Source organism: Muntiacus reevesi, chromosome 8 (assembly GCF_963930625.1).
Source record: "Muntiacus reevesi chromosome 8, mMunRee1.1, whole genome shotgun sequence".
Taxonomy (NCBI): domain Eukaryota; kingdom Metazoa; phylum Chordata; class Mammalia; order Artiodactyla; family Cervidae; genus Muntiacus; species Muntiacus reevesi.
Window position 1 is genome coordinate 64,954,725 of NC_089256.1, and position 22,242 is coordinate 64,976,966.

A 22,242-nucleotide genomic window follows, 5' to 3' on the forward strand; every position below is an offset into this window, starting at 1 on the left:
AGGGTTCATTAGGTCAAACTGACCTGTGAATCATGTGTAGAGCACCCCTCACGTTGGTCATTGTGTCTGAAAATTTCTAATGCTAGGGAACCCATCCCTCTGAGGAAGAAGCAGCACATTTCCAAGCAGCTTCCTGTTACACTTGATAAAAATCTTTCTCCTTGGAACTGCCATTCACTCACCCTAATTCTGCTCTCTGCAAAAACAAGATTCTGTGCTCAGCATCCCCTGCGCCTTGCTTTGCCAGGTGAATTGCTTCATAAGCAGGCTTACTCCCTCTCATCCACTCTTGCTTGAAGAGACTCCACTTTGTCCAGGACCCTCACTATGTGGGACACCAAAAGGCTGTACCCAGAGCTCAAACTAACTCTGACCAATCAAAATTCTATCCTCTCTCTTGGATCTAGAGATTATCATACTAAGTGAAGTAAGTCAGACAAAGACACATATCATGTGATATCACTTACATCTGGAATCTAAAAAATTATGAAAATGATCTTATATATGAAACAGAAACAGATTTATTCATAGAATACAAACTTATAGTTACCAAAGGGGGACAAAAGCAGGCGGGATAAATTGGGAATTTGGGATTAACATATACTGCTGCTGCTGCTGCTGCTAAGTCACTTCAGTCGTGTCCAACTCTGTGCAACCCCATAGACGGCAGCCCACCAGGCTCCCCCCGTCCCTGGGATTCTCCACGCAAGAACACTGGAGTGGGTTGCCATTTCCTTTCCAGCGCATGAAAATGAAAAGTGAAAGTGAAGTCGCTCAGTCGTGTCTGACTCAGCGACCCCATGGACTGCAGCCCACCAGGCTCCTCCGTCCATGGGATTTTCCAGGCAAGAGCACTGGAGTGGGGTGCCGTTGCCTTCTCCAGACGCCGTCATCTAAGGACAGCTTAGTTGCTTTTCAGGAATTAATGAAAGCTTGCTCTGGGTGCAAGAGTTATCCTAGAATGGAAGAATAAGGCAAGAGTACTGCGGTGGGTGCCATCGCCTTCTCTGCATATACTGTGCACCTGAAACTAACACAATGTTGTAATTCAACTGTACTTGAAAATTTTTTAAATTTATTTTTTAAAAATTCTATGTTTGATCAGGGTGCTGCACATCTTTTTAAATTATTTTTAATTGAAGGATAATTGCTTTGCAATATCAGTTTGATTTCTGCCATACATCAATGTGAATTAGCCATAGATGTACACATGTCCCCTCCCTCTTGCACCTGCCTCCCGCCTCCCACCCTTCTAGGTTGTTACAAAGCCCCAGTTGGTGTTCTCTACGTCAGACAGCAAATTTCCATTTGCTATCTGTTTTACACGTGGTAGTAGATATGCGTCCATGCTACTTTCTCCATTCATCTCACCCTCTCCTCCCTCCCCCTGCCCTTATCCATAAGTCTGTCCTCTAAGTCTGCATCTCCATTGCTGCCCTGCAAATAGGTTCATCAGCACTGTCTTTCTAGATTCCATATATATGCATTAATATACAACATTTCTCTGACGAGTTTTACTCTGTATAATAGACTCTGGGTTCATCCGCTTCATTAGAACTGACTCAAATGCATTCCTTCTTATGGCTGAGTAGTATTCCATTATATGAACCTACCACAGCTTCTTTATCCATTCATTGGTCAGTGGACATCTAGGATGCCTCCATGTCCTAGCTATTGTAAACAGTGTTGCAATGAACATTGGGGTACATGTGTCTTTTTCAGTTTTGGTTTCCTCAGGGCATATGCCTAGAAGTGGGACTGCTGCATTGTGTGGTTGTTTTATTCCTGGTTTTTTAAGGAATCTCCATACTGTCTTCCATAGTGGCTATATCAGTTTACATTCCCACCAGCAGTACAAGAGAGTTTCCTTTTCTCCACACTCTCTGTAGAACTTGCTATTTGTGGATTTTTTTATGATGGCTCTTTTGACTGGTGTGAGGTGATACCTTGTAGTTTTGATTTGCATTTCCCTAATAATGAACAGTGTTGAGACCCTTTTCATATGTTTATTAACCATCTGTATGTCTTCTTGAGAGAAATGTCTGTTTAGGTATTTTGCCCACTTTTTGATTGAGTTGTTTTTCTGGTATTGAGTTGTATGAGCTGCTTATATATTTTGGAAATTAATCCTTTGCCAGTTGTTTTATTTGCTATTATTTTGACCCATCCTGAGGGCTATCTTTTCACCTTGTTTATAGTTTCCTTTGCTATGCTAAAGCTTTTAAGTAGGTCCCACGTGTTTATTTTTATTTCCATTATTCTAGGAGGTGGGTCATAGAGGGTCTTGTTATGATTTATGTCATACTGTGTTCTGCCTACATTTTCTTCTGAGAGTTTTATGTTTCTGATCTTACATTTAGGTCTTTAATCCATTTTGAGTTTATCTTTGTGTATGGTGTTAGGAAGTTTTCTAATTTCATTCTTTTACACGTAATTTTCCAGCTCTCCCAGGGTCATTTATTGAAGAGACTATCTTTTTCCCATTGTATATTCTTGCCCTTTTTCAAAGATAAGTTGTCCATAGAATCATGGGTTTATCTCTGGGCTTTCTATTTTGTTCCACTGGTCTGTATTTCTGCTTCTGTGCCAGTACCATTCTGTCTTGATGACTGTAGCTTTGCAGTACACTCTGAAATCAGGTAGGTTGATACCTCCAGCTCCATTCTTCTTTCTCAAGATTGCTTTGGCTATTCAAGGTCCTTTGTGTTTCCATATGAATTGTGAAATTTTTTGTTCTAGTTCTGTGAAAAATGCCATTGGTAACTTGATAAGGATTGTATTAAACCTGTAGATTGCATTTGGTAGTATAGTCATTTTCACAACGTTGATTCTTCCAACCCAGGAGCATGGACTATCTCTCCATTTGTTTATGTCATCTTTGATTTCTTCCATCAGTGTCTTGTAGTTTTCTGTATACAGCTCTTTTGTCTCCTTAGGTAGATTTATTCATAGGTATTTTATTCTTTCTGTTGCAATGGTAAATGGGACTGATTCCTTATTTTCTCTGATTTTTCATTGTTAGTATATAGGAATACGAGTGATTTCTGTGTACTGATTTTGTATCCTGTGACTTTACTAAATTCCCTGATTAGTTCTTGTAGTTTTCTGATGGTATCTTTAGGGTTTGCTATGTACAGTATCATGTTACCTGCAAATAGAGTTTTACTTTTTCCTTTCCAGTCTGGATTCCTTTTCTCTCTTTTTGTTCTCTGATTTCCCTAGCTAGGACTTCCAAAACTATGTTGAATAATAGTGACAAGAGTGGGCACCCTTGACTTGTTCCTTATGTTAGAGGGAATGCTTTCAGTTTCTCACCTTTGAGAATATTGTTTGCTGTGGGTTTGTTGTCTATGGTCTTTATTATGCTAAGGTAGGTTCCTTCTATGCCCATTTTTTTAAAGAGTTTTTACCATAAATGGGTGCTGAATTTTGTTAAAAGTTTTCTCTGCATCTATTGAGATTATCAGATGGTTTTATCTTTCAATTTGCTAATATGGTGTATCACATTGATTGATCTGTATGTATTGAAGAATCCTTGCATCCCTGGAATAAACTCAACTTGATCATAGTGTGTGATCTTTTAAATGTGTTGTTGAATTCTTTTGCTGGAATTTTGTTGAGAATTTTTACATCTATTTTCATAAGTGATATTGGCCTATAATTGTCTTTTTTGTGATATCTTTATTTGGTTTTGGTATCAGGGTGATGGTGGCCTCATGGAATGAGTTTGGAAGTGTTCCTTCCTCTGCAATTTTTGGAAGAGTTTCAGAAGGATAGGCATTTGTTCTTCTCTACATGTTTGCCAGAATTCACCTGTGCTGCACTCTTTAATTGCAGCCTCATGCTGAATATGTTCTTTGGGCAACCATATGAAATCTTCAACTAATATTGACCTGTAAGTCATCAAGTGATGTGAGTGGGGACATTTCAGCCACTCTTCACCAGCCTGGGCTATGAGATCCAGGACAATGAGGTCCCTAACTCATCTGTACACAGTTTAACTTCAAGGAAAATTTATCATGGCAAATACTTTATCCAAACTTGCATAGTGATTTTCTTTCTATGTCTTATAAGGATGCTTTCTTTTCTTTTGTATATGCAGAATGAGATGTTTGATTGATGGTTTTTTTAAGTTTTGATCCAGTGATAGTTAATCAATTTCTAAAGAGGCAAAAGAAGAGTCAGACTCCTCACAGGCAGAATTGACACATAATCTCACTTCAGTCAATTCCTTCATGACACAACCCCAGGATCTTTCTAAGTGATAATTATGTTTGACCGCAAAATGGAAAGTTACTCTATTTCAACTCGAGAATGACTAAAATAGACTGGTGAATGGGAGTTGATAATATGCTGCTATCCATTAAAATTCCCTGGTTCTAAGTTAAATTGTTTATTTCTTTATTCTTTATATTTTAATTACTATTTAATTTTGTCATGGTTCTTAGGAATTTTTGTTTGCTAGTTTTACAATAAAAAAGTGAAAGGAAAATGTCAAGTATACTTTTAGAGAAATATTTTAAAATACGATTTTTGGAGATCAGTGAACAGGCTAGAAGCCCCCTTCCAAAAAATAATAAAAATAATTATTCTGGACCAAGATCTCCCTCCCCCTCCCTTATTCTTCTGAGTCATTCTGTACAGACAAAGAAAGCTGAGTTATTGTCAAATGAACCCAGTCTTCTCACTTTACAAATGACAAAAGATAATGTACAGATAAGTTTAAATGACTTCTCAAGTCCACAAGGATAATGGCAGCTTTTAGCACACAGCTCTCTTTTCCAAACCACTGATCCAGAATATTCTTATTGGAATTCAGAGAGGTAAGAGATTGCTCTAGTGTAGGGTTTTGGGGGAAAACGTCACAGAGGAATCGAAACTGAAAAGATGGAAGTTTGGGGGTTTGTTTGTTTGTTTACACCACAGCATCTTTATTCATTCATCTGTTTGGACACAAATTGTTTCCATATCATAACTATTATAAATAGTGCTGCAGTGAACATGGGGTTAGACATATCTTTTCAAGTTAGTGTTTTCATTTCCTTTAGATAAATACCCAGATGTGAAATTGCTGAATTTTAGAATAGTTCTGGGCTTCCCTGGTAGCTCATCTGGTAAAGAACCTACGTGCAATGCAGAAGACCCTGGCTCGATTCCTGGGTCAGGAAAATTCCCTGGAGGAGGGCATGGCAACCCACTTCAGTATTCTCATCTGGAGAATCTGCATGAACAGAGGAGCCTGGGAGGCTACAGTCCATGGGGTCGCAAAGAGTCGGACTAGACTAAGCACAGCGCAGAATGGTTCTATTTTTAATTTTTTTAAGGTAACTTCATACAGTTTTATAGTGGATGCATCAGTTTACATTTCTGCTGAAAGTTCCCTCTTCCCCACATCCTCACCAGCACTTGTTATTTTTTGCCTTTTGATAATAACCTTTCTAACAAGTGTGTTTTTTATTTTCATTTCACTGAGTAAGTGATGCTGGGCACCTTTCCACGTTAGCCATCTGTATGTATTCTCTGAAAAAAATATCTGTTCAGATTCTCTGCCTACTTTTTAACTGATTATTTGGTTTTTGCTATTGAGTTGTTTGAGTTAATCTTTATACAAATTTTTTTAATCGGAGGATAATTGCTTTACATTGCTGTGTTGGTTTCTGCCATGTGAATCAGCCTTAGTATACATATATCCTCTCCCTCTAGAGCCTCCCTCTCTCAGCCTCATCCAACCCCTCTCCGTCTAGAGCACCAGGGTGAGCTCCCTGTGTTAAACAAGTTCCCAGTATCTATTTTACACATGGTAATGTGTGTATTTCAGTGCTGATCTCTCAGTTCGTCCCACCCTCTTCTTCCCCCTGCTGTGTCCACACGTCCATTCTACATGTTTTTGTATCTAGTCCTGCCCTGCAAATAGGTTCATCAGTACCATTTTTCGAGATTCCATTTTTATGCATTAATATATGATATACGTTTTTTTCTGACTTGCTTCACTCTGTATAACAGGCTCTAGGTTCATCTGTCTCTGTTCAACCTACTCAAATTCATTCCTTTTTATGGCTGAGTATTATCCCATTGTAAATATGTACCACAACTTCTTTATCCACTCATCTCTCAATGGACATCTAGGTTGGATGGAAGCTTTCTTAAGAGAATCTTACTTTTTCACTAAAATAACACATGCTAGCAATATATGGTGAATGCTAAAAAGTGCAAGGAAAGGTTTTGGGGCAAATTCCTCATAATTCCAACCCATGAACTCTAGGTGCATTTCTCTAGTTTTATTTTTTCTCCCCTCACACATTACTTGTTGTTTTCTATCATTATGATCATACTACATAACAAGGAACATTATAACTCAAGGCCTATCCCATGTTGTAATAAATTCTTCATAAGTACTATTTTAATTGCTATATAACAGTCCATTTTTGCAATAGCCTTCTTAACCTTGCTCTTATTTTTGAATAATTAGGTAGAAAAGAAAGATTTAAATGGAGAGGAAAAGTATCTAGGAGAGAATATGTATATACAGAAATTAAAACACCAGAATACTTAAGTGTATTTGAGCTTTGAAGTTGTGGGTGATTTTTGTTTCATTCTTTATATTTTTCTCAAAGGTACAAAACACTTGTAAAACACCTACTTTTACTGAACATTTACCATATGCTTTATGCCACAGATACACTTTCTCATTTGGTCCTTATAGTGACTAACCAAGACCACTAGTCTATCTTCATTTTAAGGATAAGGAAAACGAGACCTGGAGATATTATGGGACTTGCAGAAGGTCAGCTGTAGAGCCAGAATTTATTTTTAAGTCAACATGATGAGACAGCTTCCGTTCTTAACCACCATACTGCATATCCCAAGTTTGTAGTAAATATCTACTATATTGTTATCATCAGAAAACTGTTTTTAAAATGAAAATGGATTGCAAACAATAGCTCATTTCTGGTCTAAGCATATAATTTATTACCTATAGAGTATAAAAAGTAATCTACCAGCATCCCAGAACACCTGACAAAATCATCAATACATAAAATCCCCTCAGTCATGTCTAAAATATTTAAAATTCAAATGTGTTTCAGGTTTCTCTGAAATTGATTAGGAATGAAAAAAAGAAGCAGTGTTAATTGCAGTTACGAGAATGAAGTCTGGATTCTGAGACTGGATGAAAATTGATTGTGCTAAAAGTAGTCTTCTGTAATTAAATGAAACTGTGTGGTGCACTTTAATTAGTCAGCAGAACTTACTCTAAGTGGTAACAGTCAGTCCTGGTATACCTCATTAAATTAGGACCTGACAGCCCCACCTCAACTGAGGTTCTCTTTTCACAGCAATTTTGTGCATCTACTGCTCTAATTTGAAACTGCAGGAAAGGTGACTTTTGTAATTTAGAAGTACACCTTACAAAATCTTCCTCATTCTTTCATTCAAAAGACTTTTGATAGCTTTAGATGCCAAGGAGTCTCACTAGGGGAACTTAACTGCCTTAGAAAATACTTGAAGTCATTGGCACTTCACACCACCCATCAGGGGGCTCAGGAGAGTCAGTAAACATGATAAAATTCACTTGATAGGTTTCTGTTTGTTTCTATTCAGACAAGCTGAACCTGCATCTTTAAAAAGCTATTCAAGAAAATGAGTCCCTTCAGTATCTAAATGTGCAGGCTTCATGGTATTTTAAAAAGGAAAGATAATTTTTATGATTTTTTAACCTTTCTTAAATTATAAAAGCAATGCATACTCATAGAAAATTCAGGAAGTACAAAAGAGCATAAAGAAGCAGGAAAAGCATCACCCATCAGCCCTTCATTCAAAGACAGTTTACTCTTTTTTTTTTTTTTAATTTTTAATTGGAGGATAATCACTTTACAATGTTGTGTTGGTTTCTGCCATACAACAGAGTGAATCAGTCATAAGGATACATATGCCACCTCCACCCTCCTCCCTACTCCATCCTACCCCTCTAGGTTGTCATAGAGCACCAGGTTGAGCTTCCTGTGTTATACAACAACTTCCCACTAGCCATCTATTTCACATGTGGTAATGTATATGTTTCAATGCTACTGTCTCAATTTGTCCCACCATCTCCTTCCCCTGTTGTGTCTACAAGTCTGTCCTCTGTGTCTGCATCACTATTCCTGCCCCACAAATAGGTCCATCAGTACCATTTTTCTAGATTCTATATATATGCATTAATATACAATATTTTTCTCTTTCTGACTTCACTCTGTGTAACAGGCTCTAGGTTCATCCACCTCACTAGAACTGATTCAAATTTGTTCCTTTTTATGACTGAGTAATTTGATGCTTTTGAACTGTGGTGTTGGAGAAGACTCTTGAGAGTCCCTTGGACTGCAAGGAGATCCAACCAGTCCATCCTAAAGGAGATCAGTCCTGGGTGTTCATTGGAAGGACTGATGCTGAAGCTGAAACTCCAATATGTTGGCCACCTCATGCGAAGAGCTGACTCATTGGAAAAGACCCTGATGCTGGGAGGGATTGGGGGCAGGAGGAGAAGGGGGCAACAGAGGATGAGATGGATGGCATCACTGACTCGATGGACATGAGTTTGAGTAAACTCCGGGAGTTGGTGATGGACAGGGAGGCCTGGCATGCTGCAATTCATGGGGTCACAAAGAGTCGGACACAACTGAGTGACTGAACTGAACTGAACTGAATATTTCATTGTGTGTGTGTGTGTATAAAATACCACAACTTCTTTATCCATTCATCTGTTGATAGACATCTAGGTTGCTTCCATTTCCTGGCTATTGTAAATAGTGCTGCAGTGAACATTGGGGTACATATATCCTTTTAAATTGTGATTTTCTCATGGTATATGCCCTGTAATAAAATTGCTGGGTCATTTGGTACTTTGGGGGGCTTCCCTGGTTGCTCAGATGGTAAAGAATCTGCCTGCAATGCAGGAGACCGGTTTTGATCCCTGGGTGGGGAAGATTCCCTGGAGAAGGGCATGGCAACCCACTCCAGTATTCTTGCCTAGAGAATCTCATGGACAGAAGAGCCTGGTGGGCTACAGTCCATAGGATCACACAGAATTGGACATGACTGAAGCGACTTAGCATGCATGCATTGGTAGTTTTATTCCTAGTTTTTTAAGGAATCTCCATACTGTTCTCCATAGTGGCTGTACCAATCTGCATTCCCATCAACAGTGCAAGAGGGTTCCCTTTTCTCCAAACCGTCTCTAGCATGTATTGTTTGTAGATTTTTTTTTTTTTTTTTTTTTTTGCTGATGGTCATTTTGACCAATGTGAGGTGATACCTCATTGTAATTTTGATTTGCATTTCTCTAATAATGAGTGATGTTGCACATTTTTCACATGTTTATTGGCCATCTATATGAAAGACAGATTACTCTTAACATGGTAGGATATTTCCTTCTAGTCTTTTATCTAGCTGTTATATACCTGAGATCATTCTGTTTGCACAATTTGGTGTTCTACCAGAAAGGCTCGTTGAAAGAGACATTTTCAATTTTATTCCTAACCTTAACTGAATAACTGGTGGCCATTCTGTGGACTTCTAGCATATCAGACACACATTACCAAGATACTTGCTATCCTGGGCCTTTGTTGAGGGGAAAGGCTCTACTATGGAGAAGGCAATGGCACCCCACTCCAGTACTCTTGCCTGGAAAATCCCATGGACGGAGGAGCCTGGTAGGCTGCAGTCCATGGGGTTGCTAAGAGTCGGACACAACTGAGCAGCTTCACTTTCACTTTCATGCATGGAGAAGGCAATGGCAACCCACTCCAGTGTTCTTGCCTGGAGAATCCCAGGGACGGGGGAGCCTGGTGGGCTGCCGTCTGTGGGGTCACAGAGAGTCGGACACGACTGAAGCAACTTAGCAGCAGCAGCAGCAAGCCTCTACTGATGGGACAGAACCCATATCTGGTAGAAATGAGTATTCTGGACGTAGTAAAGAAGAACAAGAAGTGCTATATACTTAGTAGCCTGGGATTAATCACACTGGGCTGGCCCTTTTTCCCTGCATGTTTATATTCAGAAGAAATAAGCTTATAATTATCATTTAGAGCAACTTTGAAGATGAGGTCTCACCCCTGAACAACCACTACCCAGGAATGAGGGTGGACTAGAGGGTGAGACTGGGAGGATTAAAAGATGAAGAGCAAACTTTGATGGGATGTAGCAAGTCACAGATTTAGAATCATAGAAACTGAGATTTGCAGAGAAATTGGATCTCAGTTCCAAACTCTGATGTTCAAGGAGTACCCATTTCACTGTTTTCTTTAAGGAAAATAGTGGTTTCCAAGCAGGTAACTTAGTCTCAACCAAATATGGAATGCTTATGTGGTGCCAAAAAACAACAGAGTCTCCACCTTCCTGTCTATCATGCTAACTGCTAACAGCCAACCAAGCCCCAAAGGGTTGATCCAAGTCCAGTTTGTGTCTCTTTCTCTGTCATGTGGGGATCTGAGTTCCTAGCACACCCTGTCTCATTCTTTTTGGAGGTCAGGTCAGTTTGCCAGGGAAATCCTTAAAAGCTAAGCATCATTTCCCACTTATCTTAGAACCTACCACCTTCCTTCTCTTTTCCTGTCCCTGGAAATTTCCCTTCCTCTCTTAAGGTGTTTAAGATACTTGTCCCCTTTTCCTCCCTCCAGAACATTCTCTTCAGGCTCAGTAAAATACAAGCCAACCAGGGACAGATCTTGCAGAAAAAGTCTGCTTCCATCCCCTGAAGTAAGGGAGAGCAAATGGCCTTGGGAAGACATAAAGGAAAGTTATAAAGAGGAAAACACAAAGTGTTATTTTTTAAAAAATCATCCTGCTATAGAAGACCTTGAAGATTCAGTCGAGTTCACACCCAAAGCTAGTCTCCTTCATTCTTTAGCACCAGGAGGATACCTTTGCCATAATGGGATGAGTACAGGCCTAGAAACCAAATCAGAACCTAGCTTTATGACCATCACCCTCTAGGCTGAGTTTTCTCCTAGCACAGAGCTTGGCACAGAGCTTGGCACAGAGTAGGACAAACCAGTGTTGCTTTCTGTGCCTGTGGCCGGCTGCTTCCCAAGCCACTGCCCAACCAGTCCCACAGGAGCTACCCTAATTCTTCATTGCTGTTCAGTGATTCAGTCCTGCCTGACTTGTTGTGACTCATGGACTACAGAATGCCAGGCTTGCCTGTCCTCCACTATCTTCTGGAGTTTGCTCAAACTCATGCCCATTGAGTCGATGATGCCATAAAACCATCTCATCCTCTGTCGCCCCCTTCTCTTGCCCTCAGTCTTTTCCAGCATCAGGGTCTTTTCCAGTGAGTCAGTTCACTGAATAGGGTGGCCAAAGTATTAGAGCTTCAGCGACAGTTTTTCCAGTGAATGTTCAGGGTTGATTTTCTTTAGGATTGACTGGTTTGATCTCCTTGCAGTCCAAGGGACTCTCGAGTCTTCTCCAGAACCACAGTTCAAAAGCATTAGTTCTTCGGCACTCAGCCTTGTTTATGGTCCAACTCTCACATCCATACATGACTTCTGGAAAAACCATAGCTTTGACTATATGGACTTTTGTCAGCAGAGTGATGTCTCTGTTTTTTAAACAGTGTTTAGGTTTGTTATCGCTTTTCTTCCAAGGAGCAAGCATCTTTTAATTTCATGGCTGCAGTCACCATCTGCAGTGATTTTGGAGCCCAAGAAAATAAAGTCTGTCACTGTTTCCATTGTTTCCCCGTTTATTTGCCATGAAGTGATGGGACTGGATGCCATGATCTTCATTTTTTGAATGCTGAGTTTTAAGCCACCTTTTTCACTCTTCTCTTTCACCTTCATCAAGAGGCTTTTTAGTTCCTCTTTACTTTCTGCCACTAAAGTGGTATCATTTGCATATCTGAGATTATTGATATTTCTCCTACCAGTCTTGATTCCAGCTTGTGGTTCATCTAGACTGGCATTTCACATGATGCACTCTGCATAGAGTTTAAGTAAGCAGACTGACAATATACAGCTTTGACTTATCCTTTCCTGATTTTGAACCAGTCTGGTATTCCATGTCCAGTTCTAGTTGTTGCTTCTTAACCTGCTTACAGGTTTCTCAGGAGGTAGGTAAGGTGATCTGGTAGTCCCATCTCTTTAATTTTCCAGTTTGTTGTGTTCTAAGGGTTTAGCATAGTCAATGAAGCAGACTTCAATGTTTTTCTGGAATTCTCTTGCTTTTTCTATGATCCAACAGGTGTTGGCAATTTGATCTCTGGTTCTTCTGCTTCTTCAAAACCCAGCTTGTACATCTGAAATTCTTGGTTAATGCACTGCTAAAGCCTAGCTTGAAGGATTTTTTAAACTAGCTTGAGGATTTTTAAGCTAGCATGTGAAATGAGCAAAACTGTATGGTAGTTTGAACATACTTTGGTATTGTCCTTCTGTGGGATTGGAATGAAAACTGACCTCTTCCGGTCCTGTGGCCATTGCTGAGTTTTCCAAATTAGCTGGCATATTGAGTGCAGCACTTTAACAGCATCATCTTTTAAGATTTGAAATAGCTCAGCTGAAATTCCATTACCTCCACTAGCTTTGTTTGTAGTGGTGCTTCCTAAGGCCCACTTGACTTCACACTCCAGGATATCTGGCTCTAGGTGAGTGACCACACCATCATGACTGTCTGGGTCATTAAAACCTTTTTTGTATAGTTCTGTGTATTCTTGCCAGTTCGTCCTAATATCTTCTACTTCTGTTAGGTCTTTACTTTTTCTGTCCTTTATTGTGCCATCTTTCCATGAAATGTTCCTGTAGTATGTCTAATCTTCTTGAAGAGATCTCTATAAACTTTCCCATTCTATTGTTTTCCTCTATTTCTTTGCATTGTTCACTTAGAAAGGCTTTCTTATCTCTCCTTGCTATTCTCTGGAACTCTGCAATCAGTTGGGTATATTTTTCCCTTTCTCCTTTGCATTTCACTTCTCTTCTTTTCTCAGGTGTTTGTAAAACCTCCTCAGACAACCATTTTGCCTTCTTGCATTTTTTTTTCCTGGGGATGATTTTGCTCACCACCTCCTGTACAGTGTCACAAACCTCTGTCCTTAGTTCTTCAGGCATTGTATCAGATCTAATCTCTTGAATATATTTGTCACTTCCACTGTAGAATCATAAGGGATTTAATTAGGTCATACTTGAATGGGCCTCATGGTTTTCCCTACTTCTTCAATTTAAGTGTGAATTTTATAATTAGGAGCTCATCACCTGAGCCAGTCAGCTCCTGGGCTTATTTTTGCTGACTGTATAGAGCTTCTCCATCTTTGGCTGCAAAGAATATAATCAGTCTGATTTCAGTATTGACCATCTAGTGATAGTCATGAGAGTCGTCTCCTGTGTTCTTGGAAAAGAGTTTGCTATGACCAGCGCATTCTCCTGGCAAAACTCTGTTAGCCTTTGCCTTGCTTCATTTTGTACTCCAAGGCCAAACTTGCCTGTTACCCCAGGTATCTCTTGACTTCCTACTTCTGCATTCCAATCCCATTGCCTGGCAGCAACTCTAGGAGAGACTGCCCTTCCCAAAATGTGTGTCAGGTACCCACACTTGAAACTATTCAAATAATGGATTTTTAGCTGAATTTGGTTTTATATGATCCTGGTTCTTCAGGTGGTAACTATGTTTCTCCCAGAGAAAGATCACAACTAATACTCTCTGACACCTTGAGTGCTGAGTGCCCTCCAGAAGCTCTTCAACCATGAGTGTCGTTGGATGTGGCCAATTTGAACACTTTATTCCTCCCAAGAAGTCATTTTTATCTGTGAAAAAAACTGTCTCTTGGAAATAAACCAAATGATATAGCGTGTTCTTAAATCCATCTGTCTTCATTTCTCCTGTCTTCTAGTCAGATACAGAGTTTTGGGATAAGATGCAAGCAGAATGGGAAGAAATGGCCCGGAGGAACTGGATATCGGAGAACCAGGAAGCCCAGAACCAGGTTACAATCTCAGCCAGTGAGAAGGTGACCATTTCTCTTCTCTCAAATGTTGACCAGTTTTCTCACCCTTTTTGGATCATATTTTTATAAATTGTTGACAACTATTTTGTGGGGGGGGGGAATTCAGTAATTAAATAGACTGTTTAATATCAATCTGACCTGAAAGAAATTCTGGTAGATAGAAACAGTGTAATTCATGCAATGTGTGAAGGCAGCAAAACTGAAATGGAACACCCTTATTTTTTATCAGTGTTAAGACAGTTTGGCAGCCAACCAGAGCTTGGCCAGTCACTGAACTAACATTGAGGGTTAGTGAGAACAAGAACTGGGCTAATCCCACAATGCTCAAATCATGTCGATATGCTGACAAAAGTGATATTAATGGGCTGGAAGTTGAAAAGGGGGGCTTCAGGCTTTATTTCACGGGTAGTCTTTATGCTGCTAGCAAAGAATTCAGTGGAAAAGATACACTTCACACAGCTGGGTCAAGTACCAAGGGGATTCCTCAGAGATAGTCCCCTAATAAGAGCCCCAGAAAATGTGTGAGTGCAGTCCACAACCAGCTAAATTCCCCCATGAAGCCCCAGTTGCTCTAGGATTTATGCTTTTAAAAATGCCTGGGAAAAAAAAAGAAAACACTGAGAAATCAGTTTCAGTGACTTGAAAGACAAAGATGGAAAGGCAGAATTTTCTCACACAGGGGAAATATATATATAGATGTTAATGTTACGGTTCTTTGTGGTAAAGGAATTCTCAGTTTTATTCATTTCTGAATAACTTCCATGATATTTGGTTCCATCCAACAAATTTTACTGTTTACTCTGCCCTAGATACTAGGGACTGAGATGAATGAATAGTCTCTGATTTTAGGGGATTAGCAATCTACATAATCATTAAGATGTCTTCCTCCTTCCAGTATTCTCTGTCCCACAGTAGGCAAGGCAATCTCATAAAATCAGATCAACCATCTCATTAAAATCGTTAATTTTCCACAAAGAAATTGAAAGTAAGTGAGAAGAAAGAACACAGATGTACAATGTCAGTCTCCGGGCTATAACCCGTGAACCTGAGCTCCCCCTCCCAGGGTCCCACACCCCAACATCACTACATAAGCTGGTCATACCCTATGGATTCTGACAAAGAGTTTTGTCTTTCTAAACACCTGGGGAGAATGAAGGTCTCCCTTTGATGTATTTAAAAACCTTAGTAGCATCATCAACAGACTAGCTTGTTTTTATCTATCAAATTGGTTTTTATGATAGTCTCTGCTACTGCAACAAATATTATCTCGGATACTTCTGATGAGAGTTTATCAGGGAATACTTTCTCAAAATCAGTTCTGCTACATATATCAAGGGTTCAAAATCGTTCGTAGCCTTGAGCATAATAAATCCTTCTAGAAGTCCATCCAAAGATAATAATCATATGCAGTCAAAGATTTGAGCATAAGACTTTCACTGTAGCATTATTTATGATAACAACAATAAAAATTAAAAGTAACCTGAGTGACCATCGAAAGAGGATTGATTAATTTTTAGCATAATATAAATAATTTTAATAACTAAAATTAAATGGGACCTAAGCTACAACCTTGCTTTTATAGCATGGACTTGTTTAACTTATATACTCATAGAAAATACTGGAAGATTATTTGTACAATCTGTATTGTTTAAATTTTTGCAACAAAAGAAAATCTATAACTTTTAAACATGCATTCTCAATGGAGAGATACAGCCCCACAATGGTACAAAAACTGGTTTGGTGAGTAGAAGGTGAAATCCTAGATGTTACAATAGTTCATAGCCCTCCAAAGGGCCACTGTATATAAACAGATGTACAGTATGTGGTATTAACATTTCAAGAGAGTGCATGGCAGCATTCCACAAAAGTTTGTCATAAAAGTCAATATTTTTAAAATCTTGTGGGTAAATGGCTGAAACAAAAAGAACAAAAGAAATATCAGCAGGAAAACAAACTCCAAAATATTAACAGTGATCATATTTAGGTTGCAACATTACAGGTATCTTTTTGTTTATTTTGCTATATTCAGTAACAAAATAATATCTAACATTTACACCATGAAAATGTACTACAGTCACAATAATGGAAAAAATGGCAATTTAAGCTTCATTGAAATTAAATAAATAAAATTACTTAAATTTAAATTCAGAAAGAACTGATTGAATGTAACAATAAAGAGTTAAATCAGTGGATCTGTGTTGGCCCCACTCTCTGTTGTAGGGTTATTACTTTCATACTGAAAACCCCTTCAAAGACTGGCCTGGAGCATTTGAAGAAGGCTTAAAAAGGCTGAAGGAAGGGGACCTGCCAGTCACCATCCTGTTCATGGAGGCAGCAATTCTTCAGGACCCTGGAGATGCAGAGGTATCATTTCCCTTCATCCTGCTAGGTTCAGAAAGGGGCTTCGTGTGCTAACAAGGGGCAGAGGGTGACAGAGTGCTCTCCTAGGTGGCATTTTCATCAAGTAAAGTTTCCCAAAGGAGCTAACCTCTCTAAGTCTGATACATGTGTGTAAGTTACAAAAAGGTACCTATCTTCTAACCACCTCTGCAGTGTTGACAGTGCCCAAAAATAAAAGGTGGGGACAAGAAATGAAAAATCAAAACTGCCAACCTGGAGGCTCAGCAGTAGTTTTCACGGGGCAGAGTATGGTTTCATCTGGGTCTAGAGCCACACCATATCCCACCCTTGATTTACTCACTTAGCATTTATTAAACATGTATTATGTCCCAAGAATTGTGCCAGGCATGGACTGGGCTAAAGGATTGAAAAGCTAGAGAAAATGGACCAGTTGAAAAGACAAATTTGTGATCTATCTGCAAGACAAGTAAATCAGTCAGTGCAGTGTAATAAATGTGGTGTCAGAGTATGCGCAGGATGCTAGGAGAGCAAAAAGCAAGAGTTCTGACCCAGCCTTGCCCTCCAAGTGAATCCAAAGCTGAGTTTTGAAGGAGAGATGATTAAAAACTGTAAGGAGGTCCAGTTGTTGCTTAGAGGGAATGGTTCATGGTGGCAGAGAGACAGGAAACATTGGATCCATGGTAAGAGAGGAGGAGACAGGGGCAAGAGAGAAGGCACAAAGAAGTAGCCAAGAGTTGAACTTCATCTTGAAAGCCATGGGGAGCCATTGTGGGAGAGGGACATGACCAGATCTGCGTGTGAGACAAGCCCCTTTCTATGAGACATGAAGGGTCATTGGACATGCAGACTGGGAAACCACCTAAGAGGCTTCTGCAGCTTTATCTTTGTTCAGTAAGTCTCCCACTTGCAAAGGCCTGTCATAAGATACTGGCAGGTATAAAGGCTTCCTTTTTAGTTTATAATTTTCAGAAAACATCTTATACAGGGATATTCCCAGAGGAACTGCAGAAATTTGTATACAGTGCTGAGAAGGCAGTAGAGAACAGAGGTTAAGCCTCTGGGATCTGCTACCTAACCATGTGGTTCAAATCCCTGCTCTACCACTTGTTAGCCGTGTGAGTCCTGTGATCTGGGACAAGCCATTTCAACCCTCTAAGGTTCAGTTCCCTCACATGTAAAATGGACATCACAATTACAACTATCTCATTGGGTATTGTGAGGATTAAGTAAATTCATAGAGATTAAAGTGCTTAGCTCAGTGCCTGACATGTCAGTATTTAGCGCTCATCATTATTATTGGTTGTACCGAGTTTGTACAGAAAGAACAAGTAAACAAATTACTAGTTAAAGCCCCTAGTATCCTGTTACTCAAAATGTTTACGGTGAAATGAGATTGAATTGAGAGTTGAAATTCTGAATTAAAATATTGGAATTTTTAGATCCATCAATTTAGAAAAGAAAGTCATTGCATTAATAGGAAACTACAACCCCCTCAAGAAAATAATGCCTTCATACATTTCTAAATGCTGTGTGTTTTCATACATAAAACGTCACTTGTCACAACCACCCTAGGAAGTTTAATGAAAGGTATACATTATTGTCCCAGATTCACAACTGAGAAAATGAGCACACTTGGTAACTAATGGATCCTAGATAAGGACCAGGGCTTCTGAATCTATGGAGACCCCAAGGCTAAGATAATTGATGGTCTGTGAATGGTGAAAATGATACTATACTCAAAGGCTAGGAAGATGCCCCCAGAAAAAGATTGTTTCATCAATCTTAAGAAAGCATTCTAAGATGTATGAGAGGTGAAATCAAAATAGAAGCTGCTCTGAATATATTTGAAAGATGTGTATGAGTCCCTGATATTCTGGGAGAGAAATACTCAGTACTTTTTTATGAATTTGTATCGTATGTGTAATAATAACCCCTGAGGGAAAAAGCTGATACAATTTTTTCAGCCCTTTAAGATGACACTGGGCTTCCCAGGTAGTGCTAGTGGTAAAGAACCTGCCTGCCAGTTCAGGAGATATGAGACCCAGGTTCAATCCTTGGGTCAGGAAGATCCCAGAAGAGGGCATGGTAACCCACTCCAGGATTCTTGCCTGGGAAATCCCATGGACAGAGGAGCCTGGCGGGCTATAGTCCACAGGGTCACAAAGAGTCAGACTCAACTGAAGCGACTAATTGCACAGCATTGACTTTCAAAGGTGGGGGTGGGTTATACAAACCTTTTAAAATCCCTACAACTGATACACCCCCAGGCAAATCTGAGGACAATGTGTATAATGAGAGGTTTTGTTGATGTACATTGTGCTTGTAATGGTGTGAGAATTACTCTTCTTAAAAATATAAAAGTGGAAATTTTTTATATTAAAAACTTTTATTCCAGATGTGAAAAACATTATCTACTTGAAGATATTCTTTACATTATTGACTTTAGCAAAAGGATTAGAAACAACTAGAGCAGTAAGGGGATTAGTGGTGGGAGTAATGGGATATCCATTTAACAAAGGAAATTCAAAATTATAGATTTTGAAGGGGATTTTATAAAAACATGAAAGAATTAGCAATGTAATACAAAGTGTAAATGTAGGCTGTAAAATTATAGGTATATTATATTACATTTTATATGTGTTTTATGCTTTTTAACTATTGTATTGTGCTGAACACATTGTGGGGGGGATGGGTGGTTTCTTTCCCCTAGTTCCTAAATTTTCTGTTACCTCTTATAGTAACTACTTGACTTTCATTTATGCAAACTATTTCTATTGTGTACATCTCGAGATTCTTTATTGTAAACTTTCAACTACTTAGTTATATTTCTAAATTATTTTTCTACCTCTTTCCCTGATAAATGCATACTTTTATAAATTTATCTTTTGGTTTTAAGATACCTAATATCATGAAACCTCAGAGACTCAAGAGGTTTTCATGGGCCACAGGAGAGGATAAATACTTAGAGTTTGTAACTAATGACAGCGACTCTTGACCTAGATGCCACAAGAGAATTTGAATGAAGAAATGCAGGTGATGTTGTGATGTTTCTCCCTTTACAAGACTCACATTCAAGTCAGGGTGCTCCGCAGAGAGGGAATTGTCACATGTAAACAAACCAGCTAAAGCACATGAGTAACTCTGCTTCCTCTTGCAACATTGACATCAGTCATTGTTTTTTATTTTTTTGTAGGCATGGCAGTTCCTCGGGATAACCCAGGCAGAGAATGAAAATGAACAAGCAGCTATTGTTGCCCTCCAGAGGTAGATAAAACTAAGCACAAAATCACGGGCCAGGTGGACACTTGTTAAAGGACTTCCCGCTGTTTGAGATTTGTCTTTTGACCCTTAAGTACACTGTACAGAATTTGACCAAGATAAGTGCCAAGACACCAGATATTTACATTTAGCTCTGGAAAACAATGTATGAAGAAATCATGTTCCTAAATCGCAATGTTTTATCATCTACAAATTGACCTTCATTGGCACAAGAGTCTATGTCAAAAGCAGTCGTAAAATAGATTCACTGAATCAATAGTTCTTTTTAGCTTTCTAGCCTTCTGCAGCATCTGAAAGTTTTCTTCAGGAAGAAAATACTCAGAATAATCTCAGCATAATGCTAACTCCAATTGTCTACAAAGAATCTGCTGAGATAGTTTCATCATCTTTAACCCCTGACTAAAATTCTAGACTTCACTGGGTGGAGATAGCATCACACAATACTTGATTAGAGCCCCTATTTAAACCATGGAAAAACAGGCCCTACCAAATAGACTTTCACTTTCCCTAATCTTTATAAATAGATAAATATATATATATATATATATATACACACACACACAAACATATTTGTTATACATTATCAGTTCCTAAAGAACTGATATAGGTACTGTGAGGACTCACTCAACTGGAATTCCATCACCTCCACTAGCTTTGTTCGTAGTGATGCTTCCTGCAGCCCATTTGACTTCACACTGAGATTTCTGGCTCTAGGTGAGTGATCATAGCCTTGTGGTTATATGGGTCATGAAGATCTTTTTTGTATAGTTCTTCTGTGTATTCTTGCCACCTCTTCTTAATATCTTCTGCTTCTGTTAAGTCCATACCATTTCTGTCCTTTATTGTGCCCATCATTGCATGAAATGTTCCCTTGGTATCTCTCATTTTCTTGAAGAGATCTCTAGTCTTTCCATTGTGTTGCTTTCCTCTATTTCTTTGCATTGATCACTGAGGAAGGCTTTTTTTTTTTTAATCTCTCCTTGCTATTCTTTGGAATTCTGCATTAAAATTGGTATATCTTTCCTTTTCTCCTTTGCCTTTCACTTTTCTTCTTTTCATAGCTATTTGTAAGGCCTCCTCAAACTACCGTTTTACCTTTTTGCATTTCTTTTTCTAAGGGATGATCTTGATCCCTGACTCCTGTACAATTTCATGAACCTCCATCCATAGTTCTTCAGGTACTCTATCAGATCTGATCCCTTGAATCTATTTGTCACTTCCACTATATAATAATAAGGGATTTGACTTAGGTCGCACCTGAATGGTATAGTGGTTTTCCCTACTTTCTTCAATTTAAGTCTGAATTTGGGAATAAGGAGTTCATGATCTGAGCCACAGTCAGCTCCCGGACTTGTTTTTGCTGACTGTGTAGAGCTTCTCCATCTTTGACTGCAAAGGATATAATCAATCTGATTTCAGTGTTGACCACCTGGTGATGTCCAGGTATAGAGTCGTCTCTCGTGGTGTTGGAAGAGGGTGTTTGCTATGACCAGTGCGTTCTCTTGGCAAAACTCTGTTAGCCTTTGCCCTGCTTCATTCTGTACTCCAAGGCCAAATTTGCCTGTTACTCCAGGTATTTCTTGGCTTCCTACTTTTGCATTCCAGTCCCCTATAATGAAAAGGACATCTTTTTTGGGTATTTGTTCTAGAAGGTCTTGTAGGTCTTCATAGAACTGTTCAACTTCAGCTTCTTCAGCATTATTAGTTGGGGCATAGACTTGGATTACTGTGATACTGAATGTTTTGTGTTGTAAACAGAGATCATTCTGTCGTTTTTGAGATTTGGACTCTTTTGTTGACTATGAGGGCTACTCCATTTCTTCTAAGGGATTCTTCCCCACAGTAGTAGATATAATGGTCATCTGAGTTAAAATTCATCCATTCCAGTCCATTTTAGTTCGCTGATTCCTAAAATGTTGATGTTCACTCCTGCCATCTCCCATTTGACCACTTCCAATTTGCCTTGATTCATGGACCTAACAGTCCAGGGTCCTATGCAGTATTGCTTTTTTTTAATATAAATTTATTTATTTTAATTGGAGGCTAATTACTTTACAATATTGTAGTGGTTTTGCCATACATTGATATGAATCCACCACAGGTGTACATGTGTTCCCCATCCTGAACCCCCCTCCCACCTCCCTCCCCATCCCATCCCTCTGGGTCATCCAGTGCACCAGCCCTGAGCACCCTGTGTAATGCATCGAACCTGGACTGGAGATTCATTTCACATATGATGATATACATGTTTCAATGCCATTCTCCCAAATCATCCCACCCTCGCAATATTGCTCTTTACAGCATCAGACTTTACTTCCATCACCAGTCACATCTACAATTGGGTGTTTTTCTCCTTTGACTCCATCTCTTTATTCTTTCGGGAGTTATTTCTCCACTGATCTCCAGTAGCATACTGGGCACCTACTGACCTGGGGAGTTCATCTTTCAGTGTCATATCTTTTTGCCTTTTCATGCTGTTCATGGGGTTCTCAAGGCAAGAATACTGAAGCGGTTTGCTGTTCCCTTCTCCAGTGGACCACGTTTTGTCAGAACTATCCACCATGACCCATCCATCTTGGGTGGCCCTTAGTTTCATGCGAAGTCAAGTGGGCCTTAGGAAGCATCACTATGAA

At 39.3% G+C, this 22,242-nt stretch overlaps 1 protein-coding gene across 4 annotated transcripts in view; it reads left to right on the forward strand.

Moving 5' to 3' along the window:
- PEX5L (peroxisomal biogenesis factor 5 like) overlaps nt 1-22,242 on the forward strand; it is a 195,956-nt gene that overhangs the window by 162,041 nt on the left and 11,673 nt on the right. For all 4 annotated transcript variants that reach the window (XM_065942461.1, XM_065942458.1, XM_065942459.1 and 1 more), the window contains 3 exons: nt 13,856-13,972; nt 16,190-16,333; nt 19,524-19,594. In XM_065942461.1, coding sequence (XP_065798533.1) covers nt 13,856-13,972; nt 16,190-16,333; nt 19,524-19,594 — 332 coding nt within the window. The remainder of the gene's footprint in view (nt 1-13,855; nt 13,973-16,189; nt 16,334-19,523; nt 19,595-22,242) is intronic.